Below are 24154 nucleotides of genomic sequence, written 5' to 3' on the forward strand. Positions count from 1 at the left end.
TCTGACCTCAGACACGTACTAGCTGTGTGATCCTGGGCAAGTCACTTAACTTCTGTTTGTCTTAATCCACTGATGAAGGAACTAGAAAATCACTGCAGTATGTTTGCTAAGAAAACCCCATGGAGTAACGAAAAGTTAGACATGATTGAGCAACAAAGACAAAACGAAAAACTGAAATTCCCTGATTATACCAAACTTTTAATTTAATCAGTAGTTTAACGTCATCAACCTTTAAGCCAGACAGATGATATACTCAAAATGCATAATGAAACATATTTTTGAACATGGCCAATGTAGGGACTGATTTTGATTGGTTACACATACATTTATACACATATATATGCATATATTTATTATGAGAGTCTATTTTTTAAATTTTATAAAAATTTAAAATTTATATTTTATTAAATTATATTATTAATATCATTAATTTTATCAATATTATCATTAATATTATTAATAAATTAATTAATAAATTAATATTATTAAATTTCATATTTTCAAACATTTAAATTTTATAAAAATTTTTCAATTGGGAAAGGTAGTAGGAGTGGAAGAAACTAGATTCTTATAAAAAAAATTTAGCCAATAGTTTTACAGTAGTGTTGAAGTTCAGTGGCAAACTCCCAAGTGATCCAAAACCAGATTAAAAGGTAGGTGGAAAATGTTTAACAAAGTAAATAAAAATACAAAAGGCATAATGTTAATATATGGCTTCCTAAGTCAATATTCAGACCTCAAGATCCACAAGGAACTTCTCTTTCAGTTTGGCACCACTGTTTTAAATCATTTCCCAACTTTGGTGTGGCATGGATGGCCTTGATGTTTGCCTCCCTAGATTTCTAAGGTGAGATAAAGTTGAAATGGATAAAACTTCTTTAACTGAGGAGAGATAGGCCCTAAAATAATCCCAAATTGGGCACTAATCCACCCTCAAATAATCAAGGCATTACTTTACATAAGATGTATGGGATAGCTTTTATTCATGGGTTCACACTGGGAAGAAGGAATGAATGAAAAGGAGGAAAAGATAGATACAAAGGTCAAGGTAAATTATATTTTATGTTCACCATCCCAAATTAGAGATTCTCCTTAGCAAATCAGAAGGGGGTATGAACAGATGACTTAGTTTGCTTTAGGTGTTACAGAAAATATTCTTTTATCTCTTATAAGTAGAAAAATGAGCTATTCGTGTTAATAGGAAAGACACCAGCATTTATTAAGCATTTTCCTACTATGTACCAGGAGCTATACTAAATGCTTATATATAACATTTCTTTTGATCCTTACAACAACCTTAGTAGGTAGATGCTATTATTATCACCCCAATTTTATAGTTGAGAAAAGTGAGGCAGACAAAGTTTATGTGCTTGCCCAGAATCACACAGTGAATATCTGGGGCTGAATATGAACTCAGATGATCCAGGCCCAGTGTTTTAGCCACTGCATCACTTAGCTGTCTTCACATAATAGAGAGCAAAACCTATTTTTCTAGGTGTGAATTATTGATTTTCAAAGATTAGCAAAATAAAATACATTTAACATAAACTGCGTCAAGCACAATGTAACTTTTCTTACATGTAGGCATTTGATTGTTCTGAGTCATTGGAGCTTCTTATGTAACCTTCAGGCCTTCTTTAAGAAATTCTTTATATAATCAGATATGCAAAAGTGAAAGTTCATTGATTCCTAATTAACTGAGTGCCAGAAAAATGTTAGTTTACCATACATGGGTAAGCAGGCTGGAACATAGGAAAGTCCTACCACTATGGTAGTAATTCTAGTATTGAGAAGCTTATCCCCTAAAGAATACTACTACCAGAGAACCAGGAGGCAAAAGCTAGGATGATGGTAACTACACAGGGAAAGTGTGTAAGTAGTCTAAAGGGAGGAAGCAGACCCTGCCCTCCAATATGTTGTCCCCTTGGGTCCAAAGTACCATTTGCCTTCTGCTAGTTATAGCTCAGTGGATTATCCAGGAAATTCAGCAATATACAATACTTACTAAACTGCTAATGTTCAGAAAGATGGCACCAACCAGAAATTATATTTCTCAGTTGTCAGAACATGCTGTCTCCCTGTCATTGGTTCTTGTGTGCCCAGAGAATGTAAATGAATCACGATGTTTGAAAATTAATCTAAATATTGATCTATATAAAATAACATATTACACCAAAAATTTCCTATTTAAAAAAGTACCACATAATATAAGTCAAAATTAAAGATACATTTTCTTTTTAATATCATCTATGACCATGACTGGCTGGACTGAACCAAATAACTGAGAGTTAATTGATTAAACGTTAATAGAGCAAAACTATGTGGAGCCTGTATAGTTATTGTAATAGTGTTCATTGCTAGAAGGACCAGAAGGGAGTATTTGTGTTAGAAATCCAAGATAGGTAGCAACTATGATATTTATAGGAACAGATCAAGGAAGCGAATTTTTCAAAATTCAACTGCTCAGATAACTATTTGCCTTTTTCTTTGATCTTATTATATTTCTAAGTACGGCATACATTTTAGAGTTTGTTGATTATTTTTTAAATATGCAGAAAATATTGGAAGCAATTTGATGGAGTTATTAGGAGTTATTGGCTAAAAATCCAGAATTTATGTGTTCAGCCCCCAGCTGTCATTTACTGGTTGGTGTAATTTGGAAGTGGCAGTAGAATATGTTTTCTTTGACAACAGGACCTAAATCACAGGATCATAGGATTTCAGAGTTTGACAGAACTCTGGCCACTTAATCTAAATCATAACCAAAAATTAATTCCCTTCTTTAATGCATGGAACATGCCCATGGCAGAAAATCTTCAGAGGTGAATAAAGCATTGCCTCTCTACCCTACTTATTCTCTTTTTGTACCACTCTAGTTGGAAGTCTGTGTGTGTGTGTGTGTGTGTGTGTGTGTGTGTGTGTGTGTGTGTTTAATTGTATCCAGCCTACATTATCCTCTTTCTAACTGCTACTCACTAATCCTGATTCTGCCCTCTGGGACCAAAGGAAAAGAAGTACAACCTCTTGCTTAGCAACATGCCATTCACAGAGTAGGTGCTTCATAAATATTTGGTTACTGTTACTGAATTCAACTAAATTACCAAAGTCTCAGTTTCATCATCTACAAAATAGTGAAAATCAAACTTGTTCCACATACAATCTATGAAAAAAATTTAACTGCCATATAAATGTGAGATGTTCTCCTAATTCTAAAACTCCCGGTTAGGCTGCCACCCCACTTTGCAGTTATAACATAAATAGACATGATAACTCTGAAACAAATTTCTTAGCAGCAGCTGTAGGTGGTGTGTATCTGTCATAAATCAAGACAATGATCACTGTCAGAGTTAAAGAGGGGAGAATTGAAAAGTTAGCATATTGGGGAGGTGACACCTATAATATTTATAGGAACAGTTCAGTGGAAAAATTTTGAGACTCAGTTGAATGAGTAAACAACATAGAATCATAACAATATCGTGGATTTAAAGTTGAAAGGTGTATTCAACACCATCTACTACAACCCTCTCATTTGTATATGAGGAAACTGAGGCATAGTGTGGGTGGATTATTTGCCTAACACCATACAGGTAACAGTGACAGAGATTCTTTTTACATGTCCTTAGCATTCTTTCATTACTGAGTTTGAGCATATTTCCAAGTTGGTAAACTTTATTTTCCAGTGAGACATAGATGCTGTATAGAAAATAGATAAGATGATTCTGGTGAAAATGAGGAACTTATAATTGATTGCCTTTGCAGTAAACTATAGCATTCTCCCTCAGCACCACACTCCCAACTTCTCTTTTGAATTCTTATAAATTTAAGTATCCACATTTTATTACAACAATAATAATAATAATAATAATTAATTAGTAAATAGTTGGAATCTTAAGGTTGTAAAAGTGCTTTACAAATCACTTTTAATCATTTGATCCTCTCAACAATCCTGGGAGATTAGTATTATTCCTTTTTTATTGAAGAGGAAACTAGGGCAGACAGATACAAAACGACTTGCTCAAATTCACAAAGCCATTAAGTGTCCGAGGCAAAATTTGGACTGGACTCTTCCTGGCTGAAAAGTCCAACACTCTATCTACTGTTCCACCTAAATTGCATCACATTTACATATGATTTTGCAAGATTTAAAAGTTAAGTTAAATATTCATTCCCCCCACCATAGTCCTAAGTTCTTTGAATATTAAGTGAAACTAAGTTATTAGAGATCCACTTACTGGTATAATCATTACAGAAATGGAAACAAAAAATGAGGGATTAGTTCCAATAGGGTCATTAGCTGAATATATCACAGTGTTTGCTAAAGACAGTGAAAATTCCTAGACCACAATGCAGTTGGGGATAGATGAGTTTAAATAGTGATTGTCATAGAAAGTAAGGACATTTGATAGTTCTATCTTTAAGGTGGCAAAAGAGATTTCATAAAAAAGGCATTATTGTATGAGAGGAAGAATAGTAGACAAGATTTTCAGAGACCTGGGCTCTAATTTTGGCTAGGAAATTTTACCTTTCTGATCTTAGTATTTTTTTTTCTTTTGTTATTTGTGTGTGTGTGTGTGTGTGTGTGTGTGTGTGTGCGTGCGCGCAAACGCATGTGTTTAAATAATCAAATGAAAAGATTGGACTGAGCTATTTCTAAGGCTCATTCAAATACTAAAATTCCAAGATAAGATCTATAATCCAAAGCAACTTTAGGACATATTGAGATATTACTACTACTACTACCACTACTGCTGCTGCTACTACTGCTGCTGTTGCTGCTGCTGCTGCTACTACTACTACTACTACTACTAAATAACTCCCTCCCAGCCTTGTTTGACTTTCAACTGGGGAGAGTATTTGCTGAATATTTAGTAGTTGCTAAAATGGTAAGGATACTTTTGTTTTATCTGTGTCAGACAGAAGCTGATCACTCATTTCTAATGCTGTAATCTGCCTTGCTATCCAAAAGCTTACTTGACTATTCTTATTTACTTGTCTGTCTGAAAAGAAATTCAGCAACATACAATACTTGCTAAGCTACTAATGTTCAGAAAGATGGTACCAACCAGAAAACTGAAATGCTACCTGTGCCAATTGATGAAGAGAAGTCCCTGGTTTCTACATCAGAGGTACTTGATAAAGAATTCAAACTGCCCATTTCAGAACGGTGCCCTGTTTTTTCTTTCCCTTTCTCTTTTCTGGCTTTCAGAATGATGCATATCTGAAGGATTTGCAAATTCAATCCCCTGTCTGGATGATCTGATTATTTCCAAGTGTTGATTAAAGACTTAACACTCTACAGCTGAAGTGTTTCATCTTGGAGTGACTTTGATCTTAGGCATGTAGTAGCAGTACTCAGCACATTTCTTATGACTGTAGAAAATTCATCTCTGTAAAAATGTATAGATAACATGACGCAGAGAGATTTTTGACAGAAACAACAAAATATGTGTTTAGGCTTTTAGCTTACAGTTGATAGGTAAATTTATGGGTTGAGATACATTGGGAGAATGTACTCTGCTGATCCTCATCACTCAGAAGAGAGTGGCAGCTCATCAGCCATTCATGAACATAGAGAGTTGGTTGCCTTTTGTACTGTTTTTTTCCTGGAAGAAATCACTGACCTGTTGTATGGTAAAGTAAGAATATTTTCTCCTGATAATTTTCCAAAAAATAAACACTCCTATATGGTTAAGGTTCAGAAAATTTTTAATCCAATGCATTGCCCTTTTATCTTTTGAAGCTCACATTAATAAAAAAATTAATATAATATAATCTGATGTAATCTCCATTTTATTTGTGTTAACAAGACTCATGAATCATAAAATTATGGGATCAGTGGTAGAAAGGACATTAGAGATCATTTGGATCAAGTTAGAGATAAGATCTTCCACATCTCTGAAGAATTCAGATGCTACTTGTACAATTCCAGTAACAAACAATTCACTGCTTTTCAAGGACACATTTCATTTTATAAGTAGAAAATATTTCCTTAAACTGAGCTGTAATATGCCTCTCTAAAATTTCTACCCTTTGCTCATCATTACATGCTCTGGGGACAAACAGAAGAGAGTTATTCTTTCTTCTACAAGACAATCCTTTAAATACTTGAGCACAAGTATCATATCTTCTCTGGGTAAAACTTCTGGTTTCTTCAGTTGATTTTTAAGAAATGTAATCCTGAGACCTTTTACCATCCTATTCACAATATGTTATCTTATGTATTTCAAAATATTAATCCAAGAATGGGTCCATAACCTTCACTTGGTCCAAGACACCCGAGGATGCTATGTACCAGGACCACACATCATGCCCTGGAGGTTTTAACGCTTTCATGTTTGGAAACTTTGCCCTAAAGCCTACTGTCCTCATTAGTGATTATCACACATATTTCACTATATCTAAACAAGCTCCAGCTATATTTTACTTTGTTCTCTGGCCTGCCACCTTGCTGCAGGTGCATGCTTGCTGATCCTTCCCTCCTCCCTCCCTTTGCATATTCTGGAATTATAATCAAATCAATATCACCAAGGTTATGCAAAAGATTGTTTTAATCTACTCCCATATGATTCCATTCACCATTCCTATAACTTTAGCAACTAAATCCCATTCCCAAGATTCTACTTCCTTATATTTTTTTTGTTAGTTTCACCTATTACAAAGTAGTCTTTTTGAGGACAGAAGCTGTCCTTTTTTTTTGTGCTTATATTGATCCCTATTACTTTGCAAAGTGTTTGAAAATAAAAGCTTAATAACTTAATAACTTAATTACCTTCCTTCCTTCCTTCCTTCCTTCCTTCCTTCCTTCCTGTTATTGAACCAGCTAAAAACTTACCTATCATGCTACACATATTTCTAAATCATATTTGCAATGATCTTCCATTGACAATCACTTAAGTGAAGTCAAGTGAAGTACTACTGTTAAGTGTGACTATGATAACCCTGGGTTTTTGAAAGTTATATCAGTAGAACACAAGCTGTGGAAGATCCTACTAAGTTAGAACAAGTTTTAAGAAATGGGCCCAATGACATATTGTACGAATTTTTTTAAAGAAGAAATAGTCTAGCTAAGTATGGAAATGTTCATCATCATGAGAATACACGAGATTTATTATTTTGACTATAGATATTCATGAAGACTATTGACCAAGTCTTAGAAGTGATGCAGTGTTCATTGTTGGGATACATCCCAACATTGATGAAATCACAAAACTTGTGAAGTATCAAGATGATTTAGTCAAATCATCTATAGAAATGAAGATATACCATATTTAACCTTTCTGGTCAATGATTTAGATGGAAATATAGGAAGCATATATCAGATCTTCAGATATTGCAAAGTTGATGCATAACTAATGGATATAGCACTGAGCCTAGAGTCAGGAAGGTCCAAGTTCAAATCTAACTTCAGAAAGATACTAGTTGTGTGACTGTGGGCAAGTCACTTAATCTCTGTCTGCCCCAGTTTCCTCATTTTAAAATGTGGATAGTAATAGCACCTATCTCTCAAGGTTGATGTGAGAATAAAGAAAAGATAATATTTGTAAAGTGTTTTGCAAATCACAAAACATTATATAAATGGTAGATATGATGATGATGATCTTAACAATCTGGATACCATGAGCATATTTAAAATGTTTGATAAAATATTTATTCATAGATGAACAATAATAGATTTCAGTCTTTTAATATTATTTCTTAAAACAAACAAACAAACATGACATGCCCCGTTAATGATAAACCAAGATTTTTTTTGTTTTATTGCTTTTTAGTCTCTTACTCTTTTCTAATTCAAGATTATCTATTTCAATAATCCTAGGTCTGAGTTTGTGATCATATTTGTCAAGCTTCCCTCTTTTACTGATCACTGGCTAGAACACTATGATCTAACAGCCAGTGGTTCTAAAGAATGTTCCAAAGAAATCTACTAACATCAATTCTCATTTTTTGAGGAAAAAAAATTCCAAAATTACTTCCTTCCCTATTTACTCTCAGTGCACAAATGTTGAACCCTCTAGCTTTGCAGTTGAGTATGTTGTTTGGTATTTTGTTCATTTGCTGTCTTTCTAAGAAATCTGTCTTTGTTCTAATTAAGTCATAATAATGATAGTGCTAAATGAACATGGCTAAATGGAAACTTACTAAAGACAATTTAGTAAGTAACATTTTTATTCAAAAAAAAAACAACTCATACTTCATCAGAAGCCTTTTACAAAAGAGCTAATTCAAAAGCCAAACAAGTTGTCATTTCCCCAATGAAAGATGTGAGCTTGAGCTATCTTAAGCAAGAACATGACATCTAGTCTAATATAAACAATTGAAATGTAATATTTAACTGTTAGCTGCCAAAATAACACAAATGAACAGAGTAAAAGAACTCAGTGATTTTAACAACTTATTACAGAATACCCTGCCGTGCTCAAGCTGCATGAAAAAAACACCATTAACAGCTTATTAGGCTTGCATTATATGACATACTTGAAGGACAGACAATCAAATTCAGAGAATCTTACGTTCTTGGAAAGATGTGAAGAGCATCTGGAATCTGCTGTTTCGACTGCCCTCATCTGCCCACATGCGGATTACCCCAAGACCTGTGCGCAGCATCACGTCATTAGCCACAGTACTACAAAACTTAGCTTTCAAATCCTCTACAGAGCTGCTCCCATCATAGACGGCCACAAAATTCCTTTTGCATTCATTTGAATTTTGCATCTCATAGTCCAAGAATCGTAAATAAATCTGAAAAAAAGTCAAATAATTCCCATAAATCAAAATATTGTGTTTCAGTAAATAGAATCTTCTCTCCATTTATTTTAAAGACACAGTCTGTTGATTTTAATCAAGTTTTGTAATCGTGTGGGAAACTAACAATTCACAAGATCCAGAATTTGTTCCAAAGCATCCTCCTGACATTTTTTCCCCTAGTAGAATCCTTAAATCCAGATATCTTCTAAGGTTTGTGATTTACTTATTTTGAAGCTATTTCCCTGATGGTGTTATTAATATTGTAAATTTATGTGCCACTTGATATTTGAAGCATACTTTACAATGAATATGTTTACTTATTTGCTATATCACCTTTGTTAAATTTCCATTACTCTCATTCAACATGAAAGGGAGAGGAAAATGGGTCCATGGAAGTTATTGATATACTAAGGAGTCAAACAGCAAACCAGGAGAGAAATTTTTTAAAAAAATCTTATTTATTGCAAAACTAGAGGAATTGTACTAAATAATCTTTAAGTTGTACTAAATGATTTTTAAGATCCATTCCAATTCTGACATCCTATGATTTTAAATAATAAAGCATGGAGCTCTTTAAAAATGATATGCACATATAAGCAACAGCTGAACAAGTAAAGGGACATTCAGCCTATAACTTCTGCTTAATTCAATCAGTCAAAATTTACTAACCTGCTGTTACAATTAAGAGACTTGCAAACATTGCCATTCTGCCTGCAGCATTGTGTCAGAACCACAACCAATCAATTCCAATAAAAGTAAAGGTGGAATGGTTCTGGAACAATTCTGCCACGAGGCACATGGGCATTGCCTAAATGTCTTCACCCATCCCCCTTTTTTTTTACTTGAAGAAATCAGTCTACCACATATCAAGCAATATCTTCCCTTCATCTAATACTAACTGATATTATCATCTAATGAGGATTATATGTTAACATGCTAAATGCAGATTGGATTCTTAGCTGTGATGTAATTCTTTATAAATCTATCTTATTATAGTAATTTCTTATGGAGTTTCATAAGATGTGAATCTGACACAATGAACTTTTTTTTCCCTCATTACTCATTTATCCATCTTATAGCAGGTTAAATTTTCTCAATATACAAAGAAAATGTCAAGTATTTGTTGTAAATTCTGTCCCCAAAGATGAAGTATTCTCTGCAATCTTAAATGCCGTCATATAAATGGTAATAGGTTTTCATTAAACTTTATAAGAAATTATATGTAATAATGCTTAAAACCTAATACTTGGAATAAAAATACACCATGAATAAACCTAATATTTCTGTATATTGGGGAAAAATTTTATGGGAAGTACAATAGAATTCAGAGGTGTGTGTTTCTTATAACAAACTTTGATGATACGGCCAGTAAAACATTCCATGTCTTGTTAATGATGGAGAAATATAAGTGAAAGTCAATTTGATCAAATGCACATCTTTATTCCTTAGGTAATTAAAAGTTTCATATAGAAAGATTAATCAGGACTGAATTTTGTTTTATTATAGCATACATTTTCACAACTCTTTAAAAATATTAGAAAAAATCCAAGTTGAGGTTAATACACAATTTCCAAATCCTGGAAGTGCAATAAAAATTAAGTTACATAAATATAGAGTTCTGAAATTTGCCCTGAGAATTGTTATTTAATAATTTCCAGACCAATTTGAATTTCAGTTGCTTTATTTTATCAAAATGGCTTATTATTTCTTATTCATAATCTACTAGAGATCCACTTGGGCTAAGTAGTCTCCTGTTAGCATTCATCAAATTATCTACATAGCTCTCAAGATGTCCAGTTCATATTTCCTATCTATACAACTTAGAATCCAAACAGTCTAATTGGCTTCAAGATATTATGATCTCATGAAATGTTAAACCAACATTAATTTTATTGTACTATTTCCTACATATCATCCTGTTATCTATAAAGGAAATAAGTTTAAATATGTTGTTAAAAAATGAAAAACAATCTTCCATTCCTTTAACAACATCTAAAAATCAATAGCAGTATTAAATCTTCTCTGCATAAAGCAGGAACAGCTAGATGGCACAGTGGATGGATTGCCAGGCCTTGAGTCAGAAAGATTCATCTTCCTGAGTTCAAATCTAACCTCAGACACTTACTAGCTGTGTGACTAAGCAAGTTACTTAAACCTGTTTGCCTCAGTTTCCTCATCTACAAAATGAGCTGGCAACGGAAATGACAAGCCAAGAAAACCTCAAATGGGGTCACAAAGAGTCAGACACAACTGAAAAATGAACAACATATAAGGAAGGTCAAAGATATATTTAGATTTAAAATACTACAAGAAGATGAATTGGGGTTAATTTATGAACTCTTAATGAAACTACCATGTCTCCAAGGAATGCAGTCATGCACAGAATGTCACAAAACAACCAGTCAGTTCTATTTTTGAAATGTTGTACAAAGAAACCAATGAAATCTGAAACTAATATAAAATATATTCTACTTTTCCCCTAAGGATTTTCAAAGACCTACAATTCAACACTAAGATTAAGTGAGGAACTGAGGCAATAACCTTGGACAAGTGATTTTACTTCTCTGGGCTTCCCTTGCCTCATCTTTAAAATGAGGGAGTTGGACTAGATATCCTTCAATATCCTTTTAATCTGCAGTTCTCTGACTTTGCACTGTAATTTAAAGTCCTAGAGAGTTGCCTAGGGCACTGATGGTTTAAGTGATGTGTGCAGGGTCAAAAGTATATGTCAGAGAAAAGACTTGAACCTAGTCTTTCTGAGACTAGACTGACTCTCTTTCCACCACTTCACATTTCCTCTAGCCATGTATTACTATATTTACCCAAATTGTCATTAATAGAACATTTGCTGTACATTCTTATTGAAATGAAGGGTTTGATTAACAAGTTCTGCATTGCCCATGGCAAGAAATGTTGCAACCTTAAGAAAAAAAAATGACGTTTCCATTACCTCAAAAGAGCTCAAGCACAATAAATATTACAATGTAAGAGGGATTTATAAAAAATTAAGGAAAAAGTATTCCCTGGAAGTAAATGAATTCCCTGAAATTCTATAGCCAAAGATCATTCTTTACAAAGGGTAGTTCTAAAATAGATGGGATGAGAATATGTAGAATATAATCCTGCTATCCATTTAGTTTTCCTATAGATATTTCTGCATTTTCTATCTTAGCTGGTTTATTTATATTCTTTTAAATTTAATTACTGATGTTTACATGCATTCTTTATTTAAAGGTCATTCTTATTTTTTTAAAGGATATGATTTCGGAGGTTCAATGAATAGCCAGTTTCTGCCTTTTTTCTATATTTTCTTCCTGTTGGGTTCAATGAAATCATTTTAAATACTGATCTTTAGTCATTTGAAAAAAAAAATCATGCAACACACTAGGAGGACATTAGTTTTTACTGAAATCTGTTATATTTCTGCACATGCCAAGTGCCATTAACAATAGAAATGATAAAGCTTCTACACAGCTGTGTCATACATAATTTATATCCATTATTACATTATGATTTAATACTTGTCATGTCACCTTAAAGGATGGAGATCACAATAGAGAAGAAAATACCTGCTACATGGTATAAAAAACAAACAAACTTAAGTTAGAGAATAACAGAAAGCTTTCCGGCATCCATATTGAAAAAAGGAATGATGATAAACTGTGAATAATATTTAACTTCAGCAAAACAGTCAGATTATAATCTCTGCACAGTGAATCACTTTCGATGAGCTCTCTTGTTAATCAATCACCAGAGGTTTGAACTGACAAAATGATAGATTAAGCAGATCATGAAGAGCTCCAGAACATTTAAATGATATCCAGCAATATCTGACTTAATAATCAAACTATAGTGTGGAGGGAAGAGAATCATTTTTTTTAATGTACAAAGCAAATAAAACTAGAAATTCATTTACCAAGCAGCACATTCACAAATAGGAGCATATTTTCAGCTTCTCTTATTGTTCTTTTTTTCCTTCCCTGAAGAATGATATATAGATAACAGTGATTATTTAGGATAGTTATCTGATAATTGTCCTAGCCAATTTAATGTAAATTAAAATTAAATATGTGGATAGCTAGGTGGCTTAGTGGGTAGAGCACTAGGCTTGGAATCAGGTAGACTCATCTCCCTCTGTTCAAATCCAGCCTCAGATACTTACTAGTTGTTTGACCATAGTCAAGTTACTTAACCCCATTTGCCTCAGTTCCCTCATCTGTAAAATGAGCTGGAGAAGGAAACATCAAACCACTCCAGTATCTTTGTCAAGAAAACCCCAAATGGGATCATAAAGAGTCAGATATGACCAAAACAACTCAACAACAACAAAAATTAAATATACCAGAAGCTATCTAATATTTACATAGCCATTTGGAATAGTATCTTTGGGTCTGTGCTTATAGACTATGTGAGAAGTAAAACACTATTATTGAAGACAATGGAAAAGAATATCCCCATTTCCATTTATCATTGAATCAGGCCACACCATGCCACATCCTAGCATTTTTCTCCAGAAAGACCGGTAGCAGGGACATTTTAATAGTTTTGAAAAATATCAAAACTACTGTCTTGTCAAGGGCAGAATTCAGAATGATCATATCAATGTTGAAAAGGCATAGAAACTTATGAAGCAATAAGGACTTGTACTATGCCAAGGTTCTCATAATGAGAGAGCTTGATAATGAAATTTTGGCATATATAGGGATTCAAATTCATTCTAAGTGATTCATAAAATATATGGTAGAAACATAAAACTGCAGAATTATAGAAGAAGGGAAAAAAATCTCATTCAGGATAAAGTAGAAGTTCAACACTTTGAAAAAAATCCCTGATTTAACTGCATTAAAATCATCATGAGATACTTTATCATGGCTTGGAAGTAACCCTGGGCCTTCATGAAAACTATGCCACCAGAGCGCAAGCTCTGGCAGATTCTACCAAGATGAAAGACTTCAAGAAATATTGGTGACAAATTCTATGTACACCATCCAAGGACCACCAAGTATGTTAGGTATTTCCTGCTACAAATTCTCATAAAATTTTAGATCTATAAGGAGTCCTTGGTATCTAGTTCAGGCCTCTCCTTTTGGACATGCCACTAAGAACCAGAAGGTTAGCCACCAGAAGGTGATGAAAAGTTTAGGACCAAATTACCTATGAAGATCATCTACTAAGAGGCACAGGTTGCAACCTGCATTGGTAAAGTCAGTACCCAGACCAAAGAAATGAGAAGTCATTCAAATATTGAAGCAATGGGCCAATTAATCTTTTACATTAATTTGATAATTTTCATTCAAATGTTGCAGCAGGATTTGTACATAGAACACTAAATATTGATTTCATTTGAGAAATAATCTTATGTTTCAGGTTTGATTCTGCTAAAATCTGTTATATGAAAGTAATTATTTCATTTTCATATTCTTGAAAATCATTTGAATTTTTCTCTTTTCTTTTTAAAGAGAATGAATCTTCTCCAGAAGTCCAAACACACTGTGTACAATCTTAATATCCTCAACAGACATCATGTGCCTGTGTGTATATGTATATGTGGGTATACATACATATGTGTTATATGTATACATATGTATATAAATATATATACATATGAATGTATATATAAAGATATATATAACAGCTTGTCACAGATAATACATTGTCATATTTAATTATTTTATTTCCTCATGAGCAATAATACTGCCTAGTTTTCCAATATTAATTGTGACCTACTGTATAATCAAAAGAAAAGTAAAAACTAAAGTATTTTCAGCATTAATTGCTGTACCTTGAAATATTCTATTTTTAAAAGCAATCTTACAAATATAGAAAGCCCATCCTGGTGATCTCTACCTCCTGGTTCGCTCTGCAGTTAATTCAGTGCCATTTTGTATCCTGTAACCTTTAATTTAACAGAAAAAGTCTGTCCCAATATAGTCATCTTTGTCCAGCTCTGCAGGTAACTTTCCCTTTGGGTCATGGAATGCCAAGTAGTATAACAGACAGGTACATTCCATTTTACTGCCCTGGGATTATACAAAAGACAGTCTATTTACTAGCTTGAGGGAAAGGGTGTGGGTATACACTCTCTCTTGAAAACTGTTTGACAGCAAAAGCTAATTATAATGATAAGCAGGGAGGTGGGCTCCTGCTGTTCTCTAGCAAAATGTCCTTTTAAAAAATCCTTCATTGACAGGGATTTAGAATGAAATTGTTTATGCATACGTCTTTTTTGCACATGACTATTTTACAATGGTTATAATTTAAGGCATGATCAATCTCAAATCTCATATAATTTTGAGCTAAAGGTTTCCTTAGGGAGCTGATCAACCTCTTCTTGCATATCCTGAAAACTAACCCAAAGATATTATGTGACATACCCAAGCCAGACACAACTGCCCAACCCATACAGTTAGGTAGTGGCTAAACCAGAATTTGATAACAGGTCCTTTTATTTTAATTCTCATGTTCTCTCCAGTAGGCCACACTGTCTTTATTAGACTATATCATTTCACCTTTCTTCCCTATTTGGTATGTTAACATGTAAGACATCATCAATTATCTAATTTTTAGGAAGAATCATTTCCTCTGCCCTCTGGTGTATATGAGAGAACTTTAAAGACTATACTTGCATATTCTGATGTCATATCAGTTTTGGTTGTGTATCTACAGTATTTAATGAAAGTAGATACATGGTAGATACGTCATGAATTTTATTGATGCATTTGTTCATTGATGTTAGACCCCATGCTGTATAAAGAATTTAGGTTGTTTACCAAAGTGACCTTCTAATGTCAAGATAATGGCATAGTGAGTGATCCGTGGCAGATTTGTCCACCTGTTAGTAAAGGTACACTTGCAGTCAGAGACTGGTTTATCTGTGTTCACTTTCTTATTTTTCATGCATTTCAGACACCTGGTTTTAAAAGCAAAAAAAATTAGTGAAAAAAAACTATATTGATTTTCCCTGTACAACTGGAGGTGGCCTTTCAACTCCAGCATAGCTCCAATACTATTCTAAACTAATACTTAAATAAAGTCTTAAAAATGTTCTAATCCACTTTGCATCTGTTGCTTTTCCTGGTTTCAACTCCTGGGAACAAGATACCTCTCTCAGGTTAAGCTCATAGGTTGCTAACTCAAACCTTGATTGATACCATTTCTGGCAGTCTCCCCTCTCCCTCTGATTGAAGGACTAGAGGATGGAGTACCAAACTCCTCCTAAAGCTTTCCTTTATAGAGGGCAGAGAGTGGACTTAGCTCATTATACTTTATATCTTTAACTCTTCCTTGTTCAGTGCCACAGAACAAGATTCCCATAGTGCCCTTGCACTCAACCACCCTCCTTTTCTTCCTCCTTTTTTGTATTATCTTCCCCATTACATTATAAGCTTCTTGTGGGCAGGAACTGTCTTTCTTTTTATTAATTGTATCCCTAATGCTTAGCACAGTCCATGGTACATAGTAGGTGCTTAATAAATGTTTGCTAGATTATAAGATAAAATATCCCTGCTGTCCTAATTGTATAAATTTGGGCAAGTCAGTTAATTCTATCTGTTCTTTACTTTCCAAATATGATAAATATATATTCATATAGAATAAAATTAAGTCAACAATCATTTATTAAGTATTTATATATTCACATATAGTAAAATTGAGTCAACAAGCATTTATTAATTATTTACTTACTATGTGATAGGCACTCTGGTAAGCACTGGGGGTACAAAGACAAAAAAGATAGTTTCTATCCTCAAGTAGTATACTTCGTAAAGGGGGAGACAAAATATAAATTACTAGGTAAATACTACATAGATGGGTAGATGGATAAACAGATAGAATATATATGTATATATGTATCTATAGCATCTATTTAGTTGTTTGTACTTTGTGTGTATATATGTAAATATACGTATGTATGTGTATTATATAGGTATATATTTGTGTGTATGTGTTTATATATGTATGTGTATATATATATATGTGTGTGTGTATACACACACACATATATTTGCAGCAAATGCTTTCTCATCTCTTAATGCTTTATATCTGCTCTGAGTGTGTGTGTGTGTGCGTATGTGAGTGTGTCTATACAGAGTAGCTTATATCAAGATGAAGCTGAAGACACTTAAGGGTGGATGTGAGGTAGAAATGCTTCCCAGGCATGTAGACAGAAGTTGGCATGTGTCTTTTTTTGTCCTCCCTTTATGTGTATGTGTGTGTGTGTTGTGTATATATATATATATATATATATATATATATATATATGTGTGTGTGTGTATACATATAAATGTGTATATATACACATTTATGTATGTGTGTATGTATGTATATATATATTTATGTGTGTTTATTTCCCTAAATGTTATACTTTGATTAGTGGCAATACCACCAACACTGCAGTATCCCAGGCTTAACCTTGGAGTTGTCTTCAACTATTCCCTGTTTCTTACACTACAAATCCAACAAGTTATCTGGTCCTTTTCATTTTTATTTCAGCAATATGTCTTGTAATTCTCTTTTCTCTGCTCTCACTAAATCAATGCAGTTTAAGCACTCAACTTTTCCTGACCAGACTACTGGAACAGATGTTTAATTTGTCTTCCTACCTTTATGCTATCCGTTCCCCAATCCATAAGTCAGACAGTAATCTGATTAATATTCCTAAGATATTTATATGGCTCATGACACTTGTCTATTTCAAAAACATTTAATGTAACCCTGTGTAACTTCAGACTGGCATTCAAAGACCTCTGAAACTCCACATTTATTTCATAGTGTTCCACTTCATGTGGTCTATTTTCTTAGTCAAACTGGACTACATTTTTGCCCCATATTCTTGCCCTGTTTGCTTTCAGTTCTTTGACTTTTCATATGCTGCCTCGATTAGACTTCCTCTTCCCCCTCCCCTACCTCTTTTTTGTTTTTAATCACCTTCCTAGCTTCAAGATACAATTAAAGTCCCCCCAAAGATACTACTTCCTCCAGGATACTTTATCTTACTTTCACATATTGGATTTGTAATAATAATATGCTTGAATCTCTCCTTTACATTTGTCTTACTCTGTGCATCAGAGTTATTTGATATTTGTTTAATTTTTCTCTCTTAACTTTAAGCTCTTTGATGCATCCCATCATAGCTGCTACATACTTAATAAATGTTTATTTTCCTAGCATTAGTTGTAATGACTTGCACAGAATAGACACCAAATAAATGTTTATTGGGTTAATTGGTCACATTTGTAAATAATGAAGCAAATAATGTCTACATCCTTCTCTACACATACACATATAAACAAAAACCCAATACTAGATAGATAGATGATGTAAAGGTAATAGACACATATAGTTCTGAAATTATTTTTGAAAAAATACATAGTATATCAATACTAGGAATTACTATTAAAAAGTGATAAGAGATGTAACATAATAAAAAAAACTACAACCAATCACAAATCTAAATAATTATGGACAACTAGCTATAGTTTTATTCTATTTTTAAATGAGAAAAAAATCAGTAAAGGATTGATAAAAAGAAAAAAATTAAGCTGTTTTACCAACAATGACTTAAAATTATGTATCCTAGGAATTTCCCCTGAAATTATGGCAGTATCATAGATAAATAAGCATGGTTGCTTAACATTTTCAATTCAATAAATTAGTTTGGGTCAAATTATATTCAAATGCAATGTACTTAACTTTGATAAAACTCTAACAATAAAGAGCAAAATAACTAGGACTATAATGAATTCCTGAACTTTTTACTTATTCTAAGTTGAATAAATAAGGCTATTTTATAGGCTATTAGCTACATTACAAAATTATCACTTTGGCACACTACCAGTCCATAAAGAGTTTTTGGCTTTGACAATTGAGAGATGACAAATTTCTTTCCAAAGTAGAAATAAAATAGTTTACAAGTTCAAATTAGAAGTGGAATTTGAAAAGCACTCATTATCTCCACCCATTTTATAAAGAAATATATGACATGGAGTTGGTGGTTAGGTAAAGCCACTTTGCAAACTGACAGTCCAATCAGTAGTGGGATGGAAGACTGACCTTGGATCGTGGTGGGGCTCGAATGTACCATTTACAGTCAACTGCCTCAGTGGCAGAAGCTTTTCCTTCCTTCATAATTTGTACAGATTCCACAATTCCTTCAGGTCCGCCCATTTCAAACTCACACACTAAATGAAATACCAAAGAAACAAAAAAATGGAGCTTCAATAACAACCCAGAATTATTTTCTAAAACAAAAATCAAGACCTTGGGATATCATGAAATATCTAGTATACCAACCTGGTAATGGTTTCAAAACTCCAAGGTCCTTAAAGTCAGGATCTTAAAAATTGAGGAAAAAAAACAATTAGTCCTATTCTGTATATTGTAATGAAAGTAATATATGAAAATATTCCATTCAATATTTCAGGAAACTATCTAAAATAATCACTACATCTTGGTAAACTAAATAACTATTAAAAAAGGAAAATTTTTAAATTTAATTTGTACCTGATTCATGTTAAAATTAAAAGACTTTCTCAACTTCACAGAAATTCTCTTCTTTAAGACTTTTTGCTTCTTGACTTCATCATCTAAATACAGTGTCGTAAGTGTCAAATATGTATGGCATTTTGATGTGTTCCTATGAACTCTAAGCAAAACAAAAGTAATACATATTCTACACATATTTGCCTTGCCAAGTCACTGTGTCAGCCTTAGTCACATAGTTACTTACATAGACTATGTTCTGATATTCCATACATGATATTTGTTTTTCTTTTTGTTGTTTGTTTGTTTGTTTTCTGGTTAAGGACAGTATAAATATTTATGCCCTGTTCCAACTTACAATTGTGCTAATGAAATCTCAAGTTTAGCATTCATAATCTGAGGGATCATTTCCCTTGCCTCAAGACACAGTATCCAATCTATGTGGCATTTATAGCCAATATACAGAAATTTCAAATTTCTGTTCCAGTGCTAGTCTCACTACATCACATTTTTCCATGTATGGTTTAGTTAAAATACTTAAGTTGAATTTATTTCACAAAATTCCCACAAAATACACAACTCACAACTGAACACTTTGGCATACACTATTCAAATGAGACTGTTGAACTTAAATTCCAAACACATTGGAATAGTTTAATAAAAGATTATTTCTAGATATTAAGGATGTGTGTGTGTTGTTTACTGTTGTTGTTGATGATGATGGATGATGTTGTTGTCGTTCGTCCTTCATTCTCAAAGAGGACCATGACATCAGGAAGGTGATGCCAAGGCTTGCAAATGAATTGAGTTTAAGTGAAGGAGAGCTGTGCAAAGTCACCAGCCTCACTTTCTTTTCCTGAGCCATCTGGGTCCAGTGCCAAGATATAGATCAAGATGACTGGAGATGGTACCAGATGTCAGGATAACTGGAGATGGCCTCAGATGTCAGGATGTGTGTGTGTGTGTGTGTGTGTGTGTGTGTGTGTGTTTGTGTGGCTATCAATTGAATGGCAGATGGAATTAATTCAGTTATTTTTACTATTGATATTTGAGGTCAAATCAACAGACTGCTTAGCTGCAGAAGCTATTACAATAGGTGAAATGAATGATTTAGTACACCAAAGATTGGTTATTTCACCTATTTAGACTAAGTCTAATTCTTCTTCTCTGATTTTTAAAAGTACTTTATAAGTTTATAAATAAGCTGTTCTTTCATTTTTATCAGAAACAAAATTTACTATATGTCCATATCAAAGTAAAAACAAACAAAAAATCCAAAACATGAAGATAGGAAAATTATCAAATACTTTGTCAAGTGCTCTGCAGTGTCCATTATTACTTCCCTAAACAAATTCACATTCCCAACTTCCGTATTTTTGGTGATGCCACTTTCCAGGTCAGTCAGGATCAAAACTACATGATGATCTTTTACCCTTCTCTCTCCTTCATCCCCCACATCATATCAGTTGCCAAACAATGTCCATTTGACTTCCTTCACATGTTTAGCATCCATTACGTTCTCTTCACTCAGATGGACATCTTTTTAGATTAGGCTTCACACCGTCATAGATTTAGAGGTAGAAGAGAACTTAGAGATAATAAAGTCCAATTCCCTAATTTTATAGATGAAGAATCTATGGCCCAAAGAGGTTCAATGATTTGGACAGGGACATACATCTTGTGTCTGAAGTGGAACTTGAATCAATATAATCTCAAATTCACTTCTACTGCTCAACTCACTATAGTAGCCTTTATCACTTCTCTCTTGAGCTATTATAATAGCCTATCACCTAAACTTCCTGTCTCCAATTTCTCCCTTTTCTAATTTATCCTTCATATAGGAGTCAAAACTATGTCCCTTATCATTTGGCCATATGACCATATCATTTTTAAAAATATTTACATGTAAAAGGGTCCTTAGTAGTCATCTAGGCAACCCATTTATTTACAAGCAAGAAAACTAAAACTCAGAGATTTTAAGTGCTTTGCACAAGGTATCTCAGGCAGAGGCAAGATTCATTTTAAGCTCCCCTAATTCCAAATCTAATACTATTTCCACCACAGTATTCTACATTCATGTCAAATGTCCCTGCACAAAAATCTTTAATGTTTTGTTTTACTTTGTCTTATAAAATACAATTAAAACTTCATAGCCTGCCATTTAAAATCTTAATGTATTCTGTGTCCTATCTACCTTTCTAGTCTTATTCCACAGTCCTTTCTTTTGCTAGGATTGTCTTGTTGAAATGGGGCCTATTTTAAATTTCATAACATAGATATGTAGTGAATCCAGTCAGCCTGGTGCCATGACATTCTTCAGTTCTATTTCATCATTAAGTAAGAGACATAAGATGGGAAGGATTCAGAGTAGGGTTTTGGCAACACTTAGGTATTGATAGGAAAAGATCAGGGGTCATGAGAAATAAATTCCAGGAACCAAGATGGTGGAGTAAGCAGTAAATCAGTGTAACTCTTCCATATTCACCTCCAAACAACCATAAAATAGCACCCCAAAACAAATCCTGAAACAATAGAACCAGCAAAAAGATGGGGGTGAAACAATCTTGTAGCCCAAGAAATTTGGAAGATTGTCAAGAAAGGTCTGTTTCACTTGGGTAAAAGGGGAGCACATTCCAGGACAGGAAGCATCCCAGCTAGCTAGTAGCAAGCCCCACCTCAGCAAATCACTATGAGATCCTGAGCCCCATTGTGGTGGAGCAGGCAAACACCAATACCAAGACCCTTCCATGTGCCTTAGCATAGCCAGGGAACCAGCAAACTCCACCTCCAAAAAACACCATGTACTTCAGTGTAGCCCCAGACAAACAAGTATCTTCCAGTGGCCAGACCTCCACATGCTTCAGTGTAGCCCTGAGGAAAGGCAGAACCTCAGCACATGCCAGACACCACCAGTAGGACAGCAGCTCAGCCTGGGAAAGCTGCCAGACCCCTACAGTCTCCAGGAGTGCCATTCACCCACACCCACCCTTTCAGCACAGCACCAGACACTAGGGAACCCCAGAGCCTCAGGACAATATCAGTGTAGCACCAGGAAAATAGCCAGGGCCAGTAGCCCCTGGCACAAGAAGACTGAGACAGTGACCCTTCTACCCCAGGTGCAGAGTTCAAATTTAAAAGAAAGTAAAATGAACAAAAAAAATCAGCAAAAACAACAACAACAACAACAACAACAACAAAAAGAATCTGGCCATAGAAAGTTATTATGGTGAGAAGGATGAGCAAGACACAAACTCAGAAAAGGACAACAATGTCAAACACCTATGAGCAAAATCCCAAAGAAAAATGGGAAGTGGTCTCAAGTCCAGAAAGAAATCATGGAAGAGCTCAAAAAGTAGCTTAACAATCATATAAGAGAAGTAGAAGAAAAAAAGGGAAAAGAAATAAGAGTGTTACAAGAGAATTATGAAAAAAAGAGTAAACAGTTTGGAAAACTGCGTAAGAAGTAAATTGGCCAAATGAAAAAAGAAGATGTGAAAATTCATTGAAGAAAACAACTCTTAAAAAAGTACAATTGAGGGGCAGCTAGTTGGCGCAGTGGATAGAGCACCTGCCCTGGAATCAGGAGGACCTGAGTTCCAATCTGGCCTCAGACCAAACACTTGACACTTAATAGCTGTGTGGCCCTGGACAAGTCACTTAGTCCCAATTGCCTAAAAAAAAATAATAAGTACAATTGGCCAAATGGAAAACAAAGTACAAAAGCTAATTGAGGGAAATAACTCATTAAAATTTAAAATTGGGTATCAGAAGCTAATGATTCTATGAGACATCAAGAATCAATCAAACAAACTCAAAAGAACGAAAAAAAAATTGAAGAAAATGTAAAATACCTCGAGGGAAAAAAAAGACTGAGCTGGAAAACAGATACAGGAAAAACAATATCAGAATCATTGGACTACCTGAAAGTCATAATCAAAAGGAGGACCTCGACAGCATCTTCCAGAAATTACCAAGGAAAACTGCTCTGATGTCCTAGAACCAGAGGATGAAATAGGCATTTAAAGAATCTACCAGTCACCTCAGCAAAGAAATCTCAAAGGAAAATTCCAAGGAACATTATATCCAAATTTAAGAACTATCAGATCAAGGAAAAAATACTACATGTGGCCAGAAATAAACAATTCAAATATTGGGAAGTCATAATCAGGATTACACGAGACTTAGTAACTGCAACATTAAAGTACTAGAAGTCATGGAACATGATATTCCAGAAGGCAAAGGAGCTAGGACTACAACCAAGAATCATTTAATCAGTAAAATTAAGCATAATACATCAAGGGGAAAAATGGTCATTCAATGAAATGGAAGGATTTCAAATTTTCATAAGGAAAAGACCAGAACTAAACAAAAAATCAAGACCCAACAGAAGTATAAACAGGTAAAAAAGGAAAAGAAAATGTAACAGCTGAACTATTTACATGCCTACATGGGAAGCTGATACTTGTAATTCTTAAAAAGTATATAACTAATAGTACAACTAGAAAGAATATACATAGACAGAGGGTATGAGTATAAGGTGAATTTAATAGAATGACAAAAGAATTAAAGGATGAGAAACAGGAGCACACTGGGTGAAGAATGAAGGGAGAGATAGAATGGGCTAAACTATTTCACATGAAGAGGTATGAAAGAACTATTACAGTGGAGGGGAAGATGGGAGAACGGGCTATGGGCATCACTTGAACCTTACTGTCATCAATATTAGCTCAAAGAGGGAATCATATACACAATCAGCTGAATATAGATATCTATCTTACCTGACAGGGAAGTAGGAAGGGAGGAGATCAAGTTTAGGAGGGGTGGGAACTGACAGAAGCAAGGGCAGATAAGGGGAGATGACAGAAGTAAATCATGGGTTAGAAGGGAAACTGTGAAAGGAGAGAGGACAAGCAGGAGGAAGAGTAGGATG

The 24154-nt window shown here is 34.0% G+C and overlaps 1 protein-coding gene across 1 annotated transcript in view; it reads right to left on the reverse strand.

Annotated features, from left to right (window-relative positions):
• The window catches only part of NETO1 (neuropilin and tolloid like 1), a 194458-nt gene that overhangs the window by 45569 nt on the left and 124735 nt on the right, over window positions 1-24154 (reverse strand). The window contains exons 5-7 of the mRNA XM_027852437.1: window positions 19036-19077; window positions 18796-18923; window positions 8511-8739 (exon numbers count right to left, since the gene is read on the reverse strand). Of these exons, the coding sequence (XP_027708238.1) occupies window positions 8511-8739; window positions 18796-18923; window positions 19036-19077 (399 nt within the window). The remainder of the gene's footprint in view (window positions 1-8510; window positions 8740-18795; window positions 18924-19035; window positions 19078-24154) is intronic.

Source organism: Vombatus ursinus, unplaced genomic scaffold (assembly GCF_900497805.2).
Source record: "Vombatus ursinus unplaced genomic scaffold, bare-nosed wombat genome assembly UNPS02009573.1, whole genome shotgun sequence".
NCBI classification, from domain to species: domain Eukaryota; kingdom Metazoa; phylum Chordata; class Mammalia; order Diprotodontia; family Vombatidae; genus Vombatus; species Vombatus ursinus.